We start from the raw sequence: 8,070 nt of genomic DNA on the forward strand, positions 1-8,070 counted from the left end.
GTTTTGTTCTGAATCTCAATCCAACTGTACCCTGGAACTTTCTTCACCCCTTTATCCCGCATTCTCACTCGTAGTTTACCTACATCTCCCCATCGACCCGAAGAAGCGTATAGATTAGAGAGAAGAACATACATACCGGAATTTTCAGGCTCCATTGCAAAAATCTTATCTGCAGCTGTTTCAGCTAGCTCTGTGTTTCCATGGACTCTGCTTGCACCGAGTAGAGTTCCCCAAATAGCAGCGTCTGGCTCAAAGGGCATGTTCTTCATTAGATTTTGAGCTTCGTCTAGAAGCCCAGCTCGACCTAGAAGATCGACCATGCAAGCGTAGTGTTGCGAGTTAGGTGTTACGCCATAGTCTCGAGTCATCGTATAGAAATATTGCCTGCCTTTTTCAACAAGCCCTGTGTGACTGCACGCAGATAATACTGCAACCAAGGTAGCATCATCTGGCTTCAGTCCTTCTCTCTTCATCGCCTCAAAGAACCTTAAAGCCTCTTCTCCGAACCCGTGCCTTGAATACCCTGCAATCATTGTGTTCCAAGAGACATTGTCCTTCCCATCCATTTCCTTAAACAAGTCATACGCTTCTTCTATGCTTCCACATTTGCAATACATCAACAAAAGTGCATTCCCAACAAAGCAGCCAGTCTCATACCCACCTTTAACCAATCGTCCATGCAATTGCTTCCCGAGCTCAAGAGCAACAACGTCTGCACATGTGCTTAGAGCAGATGAAAACGAAGACCGATTCAATCTACCTCCCTCTCTCTCCATTTGCACAAACAAACCCAGAGCTTCATAACTATGCCCGCTTTGCGAATACCCTGCAATCATAGCTGCCCAAGAAACCGGATCTCTCTTTGGCATTTTATCAAAAAAGCTTTTAGCTTCAGAAACATTTCCACACTGAGCATATCCAGTAATCATTGTGTTCCATGTACTAACGTTTCTACAAGGCATAACATCAAACAGTTCCTTTGCCATCTCCATTCTCTCACCCTGCACATATCCTGCAAGCATGGCATTCCATGACACTTCGTTTCTCTCTGGCATTTTATCAAATAATTCTCTAGCTTCTTCCACCATTCGGTTTTGTATATATCCTGACACCATTGCTGTCCACGTAAAGACATCTTGAACAGGAGACTCATCAAACAGTTGTCTCGCCTCATCTATTTTCCCGTTCTGCGCATAACCAGTAATGATCGTATTCCAAGAGACCACATCCCTCACCTTCATACTATCAAAAAACTTTCTTGCCTCAACAACCTGTTTCCTCTTAACAAACCCACCAAGCAAACAGTTCCACGAAACTAATCCCCAATCCTTCATCCTTGACTCAAACAACACACAAGCTTCCTTCATTTTACTGTTCTGAACATAAGCAGAGAGCAGTGCGTTCCAAGACACGTCGTTCTTCTCAGGCATACGATCAAAAACCTTCCTTGCATCATCAACACACCCGTTCTGAGCGTACCCCGACAACATTGTATTCCAAGAACAAACATCCTTCTCAGGCATTCTCTCAAACAACTCCCTTGCTTTCCCAAGATTCCTATTCCTAACATACCCTTTAATCATCACATTCCATGAAACTAAATCTCGTTCAGGCATTTCGTCGAACAACTTCCGTGCGCGTTCAAACTCGCCGTTTTTCAAATACCCAGAGATCATGGCGTTATAAGAAACAGAGCTCCACCTAGGCATACGGTTAAAGACACGAAGCGCTTCACTGCACCTACCAGTACGCATGTAGCTGCTTATAGCTACGTTCCACTCCTTGATATCAGAGTCTCCAGATTTAGTGGGAGGTTTGCTCTGCGTTGGTGGTTTCTGGGTTTGGGTTTGAGTACTTCTCGATGCAATGTTTGCCATACATCTTCTTTTGAGTCCATTCAAGTATGTACGATGCTGCTGCTGAGTTCGCCATGAAAGAGCGCGAATTTGCATGTTTGAAGATTGTCGTTTCAGTAGATTTACCACACAACAAAAGTTTTAATATTACAACAAGTCAAAAAAACATTATTACACGTAGTTAAAAGTAAAAAAAAAATTACTAAAGTAGCTTCAAAAGTCACACTTCAGTCTACTATTTTTGTAGCTAAAGTAGTAGTCAAGGCACGTAGGATACAATACATTATTACAACACAATAGCTAACGGAGTCAAAAGACTTTGCTGCTGTCTAGTGTCTACCGCGGACGGAGGTTATACACTCTTCTAGTCATCGTCGAAGAAGAAGTAATATCCGGTTTGTTCTTGATCACTTGTGGGGTTTTGAAATCAGGATCTCCAAGGTTTTTGTCATCATCAGTTACATCTGTATCGATCCAAGATGTCCAGTCTACTTCGCTCTCTGTGTCTTCTTCATCCCACGAGTTCTCTCTCTTGCTTAGAATGTTATTAACTTTGTCAACTAATCCTAACAGGATCTGGTGGTTTAGTACGTCATAGTCCCTGCAAATTCATCAGACAAGAGTATAATAAGGTCAGTTTCTGAGTATTTGGTTTGTTCAAAACATATCCTGTTTTTTTTAGCATTTTAATTAGTCATACCTGTATGTGAAAACAGAATGAAGAAGCTGAGCTGACGCAAGAACAGCGAATAAAGACCTCAAAATGTTTATAATCCATGCTTGACGTTCTGCATCATTCACGTAGCGTAAGCTTGCCACTTCTAATGCTAAGGTAACGCACAAACCTGCATCAGCGAAATGGTAAAGGTCTGTTAAACGAATGTACTATTCCACTGTTATAAATATAGTATTAGGATATAGATATGGAGTATGATACTTACCAATGTAAAGCCTTGGCCTTGTGATATAAGTTTGTTTTGTACTTGTAAACATGTAGATGACAAAGATTGACAAGAAGTAGATAATGAAGGCTTTAATCACTCGGGACTCGAGAAGCGTCGCATTGTGCAAAGCAAACAACTTATCCAAAGCCACAAACATGTTCGCCTGTTTTGCCTCAAAGGCTACCTGAGCTTCCAACATTGATTTTGAATTTTCATACAGATGATCATGAACCTCCTGAAGCTTTTCTTGCCGCTTTGCAAGATCTTCCTGTTGCTCCTGACTAAATTCCTTCAACCGTTGCAATGTATTCCTACAAAGTTTCAGCAAAAGTTAGAAAACAAAACTTCTTGCCTTTGAACTTAAAAGTGCTCTAATGTAACTGAAACTTACCTACTCTCTTGCAGTGCCTCAGACTGAAACCGTGTAAGAAACTGAATACCATCAAGAGCCACAGATTGGCCATCTAAAAGCTTCTGTTGTTTATCCAACGAGCTATCAGTCTTAACTCCAATGTCATCAGTTTTACTCTGCAAATCATTCATTCTAGTTGATAGGTTTTCTCCAAGTACACTTATTTCCCCTTCAATCTGCTTTGTATCGCTTTTCAACTTATCAACTCCTTCCTGAATGTTTGTATACGCATCACTGAACATCTCCATTCCATCTTTCAACGTTTCTTTCATCTTCACTTGACCGTCCATTAACTCCATCTGTGATTCTGCAATACTCTTTTGTTCTTGATATATTTCTGCAGTTTGTTGAGACAGCCCACTCATATGAGTTTCTATGGTGTTTGTCACATGAGCCACGTTTTGAACCCGAGCATCTATTGACCCTAGAGAATCATGAATCAAGCTCGAGCTCTTCATTAAAGAATCAGATTTATTCTCCAAGATATCCAATTTATCTTCTGTATTCTGAGCTGAACTCTTCAGCTCATTCACAAGTCTCTCTATCTCGTTCTTGAAAGCGTAACTCCTGCCATACAAAAAAGAAAGAAGCAAATTAAGAATCCAATTCGCAAATCAAAAGTAATAAAATCTCATGTTTGAGAGAGTCATCATCTTACTGTAATTGTTGGCAGATGGTGTTGGTCTCAAGCATGAACTCGAGATAGATCTTATGCTCATGATCACCAAGCTTCTTAAGGCAACTCATCATTGTTGAATCATCACTACAAGTTGGAAAAGCAGGTCTTCCAGAGTCTTTAAGAAAGCAATCGCTTAAATGCCAAGCAAACCTCTTTCTCTTTTCTTCTGTGGCAATTGTCTCTTTGCAGCCAGAGAAGAGGTATCTATAAGCATTTTGCCAGCAACTGTTTGGACCAACAAGCTTGTTTTTAGCGTCTTCAAGGACACGAACCGCCTTCTGGTCACTGAAAACTTCAATGGAGAACTCGGGGTTGGATCTACGATGAGACGACCGGGAATAAGAAGAAGAAGAAGAGTCAGTGTTTTCCGATGAAGAAGAAGAGAACCATCCCCAACTGTGGCATGTTAATGGAGAATCTATAAGTAAAACCAATAGAAACAGAAGAAAACTTCTTCTCCAACGATCCATTTAATCGAGGTTTTATTTGGTCTCTTCTGATCTTCTTCTTCTGGAGGAGATGTGTGATCGATGATCACCTACAAAATAACAAAAGAGAGAGAATATTATTACGTTACAAGAGTTGTGAATATATAAGAAAAACTTGGAGCGCAAGAAAAGGAAACCCATTGAACTTCCCATTAGATAAATGGAAATTTATCTTTTTAACAAATCAAATCGCAAATTAAAAAAAGAAGAAAATAAAAGACATTTAAAATCTTCGTTAAAGTACATTTCAGAAAGAAAGAAAAAATCTTTCTAAAATAGGGAAGAATCTCTGTATCCACATTGTTTTTTCGTTTTCTGAGATCAATACATGCATCTTATAAGTTAACAGATACTACAACCTTACATGATTCTAAACAGGTTTAAAGGATTAGAGAGTAAAACCAATGCTTACCAGAAAACAGAAGAATTTGCGGATTTCTTTTTGTCTTGTTTAAGGTCGGTGATTAGGATGAAAGTGAGAAAAGGGATATTAAAAAAGTAACATGAACAGGGTTCTTTTGATTTTGATTTAATCCGGTTCGGTTTAATTTGGATCTTGGGTTTGAGAACTTCTCTTGGAGGAGTGAAAAAATTCGATGCAATGTTTGGGATGCATCTTCTTCTTTTGAGTCCATTCAAGTATGTACGTTGCTGCTGAGTTCGCCATAAAAGAGCGAGATATAACTGAATTTGCATCTCTGAAGATCGTCGTCTCAGTGGATTTAAACACACAACTAAAGTTTTAATACTACTCTTTTACAAAAAAAAATATTACTGCCTAAAAATATTGTCTCACTTCAGTCTTCATCGTCGTCAGTTCCACTGCTAGAGGAAGAATATCCTGAGCTGAATTTTACAAACAACAAATCATTTAACTTCAGTTCCTAATATATTGTTTTAAAAGCCTAACAACAAATTGATCAACCTTGAAGATGGCGATGGCGATGGTGATGATGACGATGATGATGATGATGCTGGTGTTCTAAATTCTGCCACAAAAGTGATCCCTGGTCTTTCTTCATTCAGCTTTTCCAGAGGAAACCTACAACACACAATAATGGCCATATATATAAACCGGTACGTCACTAACCGAGTTATTATGATTACTGTTTGTTAAATGGTAAACAATATTAAAAAAAAATTAGTTACACTGGTTTGCTACATGTCTTGTTGCCATAAATCAATCCGGCTTCATTTGAAACGTCCTATTCATGAAGAAAAAGAGTATGAGTAAACCAGCAGTATTTTTACCAAAACAAGTACAGTACTACTAGTTATTACGAACTTACAATGTGTCGAATGAATCTGAAGTTTCCTGTGAGTAACGAATTCAAAAACAGGCAAACATCTCTCTGAATATGTGTAACTCAAACGGGTCAAATATTAGTGACATTAATATGAGATGCAACAACAAAAGAAAAGTTTAAATTCCTTTACCTCCTCTAGAGAATCGCAATCTCGCAATATCAGAGTCTCGAGCAGAGAGTCTATGCAGTCATCATGGCATACATCCCTACCCATCAGAAAAGAAAACTCTCCGCCATAAGAAATTTTGCTAACAGAGAAAAATACTTAGTAGAATATCATCATGAGCAAAAACATCAACCTCAAAAAGCGTCCTGTGATTATCTTTGTTCTGGATAGGTTCAGGTACTTAAGCTTACGCAAACCCTGCAAAAAAAGCATCCAATATTTTTGTAAAAAGATTTCGACAGCACCAGCTGAAAATAGAAGAAATACCACAAAACCAAAAGAGCCATACCTTAATAATAAGGTAAGCGTTTCTATCACTTAGGTCAAAACCTATAAGTGATAGTGAAGTCATATAGGGGCAGTTTATTTCAAAGGACAAACCACATATAGGGTACGGTTTATCTGACACACACATTAGGGTCAGCTTAAGCAAACATGAGAGGAAAACAAAAGCAAATTAAGCATCACAGTGGGGAAATCTTTACCATATCCAAACTCTTTCTCTAAGAACAGATGCTGACATTTTCTTGTGAGACGATTTAATACGCTATCTAATGACTGAACCCTGTAAGAGGAAACACAAATGTTGCAGAAAGTGAGAAAAATGTGACAAAGCTTGTTAGTCCAGCTTAGGACTATTGTAACTAGCCTATGAGAGACTTGGAAGATCAGTAATAGAAGTTTCAATCAGTTAGTTGAGTGGGTAGGCTAAAAAGGGGAACTGGCTTATATAGGCTTTAGGTTACGATATGGAATTCTCTCCTTTGCCAAAGTCTCTCTATGGTAAGCAACAGGTAAGGCCAACTTACAATCCAACAATCTTTAAATCGGTTAGTTTTATGCAGACCAATAACGCACGATATAAGGAGTCCTCGTCCAACCATTTGAGATTGTAAATGTGTAGGCTTCCCAAGAGTTTCCTTGTTGAATAGAAAAAAAAAGACTATTATATCAAAAGATGCAAGGACACAGAAACCAGTAGAACCAACTACCATGTATGGTAAAGTCAAAACAGAAATTTTGGTAATAAAGCCAAATACCCAAGAAAACCACCCTGATAGGTTAGTGTGTCAAGACAACCCTCTGAAAGCAAAGAATTCGTAGATCTATCCGGGCAACCAAATTTTAAGGATCTGCATGCATCACACAAACCCTGAGAGATGAGATGATTAGATACTTTGCATCAAGAAGAAAGGAGAGACAAAAAAAATCTCTCTGACCTGAGTTCTTTTCCAGCATTAAGGATCATACGACACACAACACTACTTCTAACATCTACACTTGTCAAGTCAATGTGAGAGTAACAAAAAGAGTCCATGGCACATTTTCTGAACATTGTGCAACAAGCTGAAACTTGCATCAGTGATTTTGTATCAACCATCGAAAAGACCTGCATTTTAAAACCATCATCTCAATCAATACAACACATCCTCAAATTCATAAATAGTGTAGGAAGTCACTATTTGTATAACCTTAACGGTGAGGTCATGGCAGAGTGGCCAAGAATTGGAATTGTGGAGAGAAGCGCGATTTCGGAAAAATCTCTTGGTGGAATCTTGAAGAAGGGAGGAGAGTTGGAGTGCTCGAGCAGTGAGAAGATCTTGAACGGAGTCGTCATCGCCGCCGGAAGAATCGAACAATTTCTCAACCGCTCGGTCGAAGGAGGAGCTGAGGGAGAGCGGCGAGGATAAGGAAGGCAAATCCGGCAACGAGAGGAATGAGGAGATCGTCAGATCGACGTGGCTCTGTTCGAAACTGGGGACATTAGGGAGAGAATTAGGGTTTGGGTTTTGGAATCTGCAAAGTCGCTTTCTGGGGTTTTGAGAAGGTTCCATCACAGAGACAATAAGACAACTTTTGGGATTCTGCAAACTCTCTTTCAATTTATTTACACCAAATAATAAAACGCAGCGTTTTAAGAAACAGACGTAAAACGCAGAGTTTTAAGAAATATAGACGTAAAACGCTACGTTTTGAAGAAAACAGAGTGCTTTGGGGTTGAGAATTTCTTTGGCAGAGCAGAGGAGAATGAAACACAATATTGACTTGGCGGAGAATATAACATAAGAGTCCAAAACCAGCATAGTGGTCTCAGACTTGGTTATTACAGTCCACATTCGCTTACGTATGTAAATGATCTTTGGATCTCTGCTTTTCCTTTTTGTTCGATCACAAAACTTGGCCATAGCCACATACAAAACAAAAACATTTTCTCTGC

The 8,070-nt window shown here is 39.2% G+C and overlaps 3 protein-coding genes and 1 long non-coding RNA gene across 5 annotated transcripts in view; 1 reads left to right on the forward strand and 3 right to left on the reverse strand.

Annotated features, from left to right (window-relative positions):
- Positions 1–1,977, reverse strand: part of LOC104714535 (pentatricopeptide repeat-containing protein At4g02750-like) — a 2,674-nt gene extending 697 nt beyond the window's left edge. The window contains exon 1 of the mRNA XM_010431939.1: positions 39–1,977. Within this exon, the coding sequence (XP_010430241.1) occupies positions 39–1,952 (1,914 nt within the window). The 5' untranslated portion in view covers positions 1,953–1,977. The remainder of the gene's footprint in view (positions 1–38) is intronic.
- Positions 1,818–2,960, forward strand: LOC104714531. Its single transcript, XR_755868.2, has 5 exons — positions 1,818–1,901; positions 2,104–2,251; positions 2,430–2,488; positions 2,573–2,688; positions 2,854–2,960. It is a non-coding gene; the product is annotated as an uncharacterized LOC104714531 (long non-coding RNA).
- LOC104714521 (protein GAMETE EXPRESSED 1-like) lies at positions 2,175–4,973 on the reverse strand. Its single transcript, XM_010431918.1, has 5 exons — positions 3,871–4,973; positions 3,192–3,779; positions 2,798–3,111; positions 2,557–2,701; positions 2,175–2,457 (listed from the first exon to the last, which is right to left on the reverse strand). Exons 1-5 carry the CDS (start codon positions 4,359–4,361, stop codon positions 2,193–2,195), a joined length of 1,803 nt encoding a protein of 600 aa, XP_010430220.1. The 5' UTR covers positions 4,362–4,973; the 3' UTR covers positions 2,175–2,192.
- On the reverse strand, positions 5,061–8,064 carry LOC104714507 (F-box protein At4g02760-like). Of its 2 annotated transcripts, XM_010431898.2 has the most exons (12): positions 7,325–8,064; positions 7,073–7,242; positions 6,893–6,985; positions 6,662–6,772; positions 6,338–6,417; positions 6,142–6,254; positions 5,986–6,050; positions 5,817–5,892; positions 5,669–5,731; positions 5,529–5,584; positions 5,305–5,421; positions 5,061–5,225 (listed from the first exon to the last, which is right to left on the reverse strand). In XM_010431898.2, the coding sequence occupies exons 1-12, from the start codon at positions 7,685–7,687 to the stop codon at positions 5,177–5,179; spliced, it is 1,356 nt and encodes a 451-aa protein (XP_010430200.1). In that variant the 5' UTR covers positions 7,688–8,064; the 3' UTR covers positions 5,061–5,176. The 2 variants fall into 2 exon arrangements, with proteins under 2 accessions (XP_010430200.1, XP_010430208.1); XM_010431906.2 differs by lacking the exon at positions 5,061–5,225 and having other exon boundaries at positions 5,311–5,421; positions 5,542–5,584.

Source organism: Camelina sativa, chromosome 2, assembly GCF_000633955.1.
Source record: "Camelina sativa cultivar DH55 chromosome 2, Cs, whole genome shotgun sequence".
In the NCBI taxonomy this organism is placed as follows: domain Eukaryota; kingdom Viridiplantae; phylum Streptophyta; class Magnoliopsida; order Brassicales; family Brassicaceae; genus Camelina; species Camelina sativa.

Coding starts and splice junctions, on each gene's coding strand:
- LOC104714507 (XM_010431898.2), bottom strand. CDS start 7,687: ATGGAACCTTCTCAAAACCCCAGAAAGCGACTTTGCAGATTCCAAAAC. Junction 6,418..6,661: donor GATTTAAAGATTGTTGGATT/GTAAGTTGGCCT, acceptor TTCCTCTTACAG/GGTTCAGTCATTAGATAGCG. Junction 5,422..5,528: donor AAGACATGTAGCAAACCAGT/GTAACTAATTTT, acceptor TGTGTGTTGTAG/GTTTCCTCTGGAAAAGCTGA.
- LOC104714521 (XM_010431918.1), bottom strand. CDS start 4,361: ATGGATCGTTGGAGAAGAAGTTTTCTTCTGTTTCTATTGGTTTTACTT. Junction 3,780..3,870: donor ACCATCTGCCAACAATTACA/GTAAGATGATGA, acceptor TTTGTATGGCAG/GAGTTACGCTTTCAAGAACG. Junction 3,112..3,191: donor GAGGCACTGCAAGAGAGTAG/GTAAGTTTCAGT, acceptor GAAACTTTGTAG/GAATACATTGCAACGGTTGA.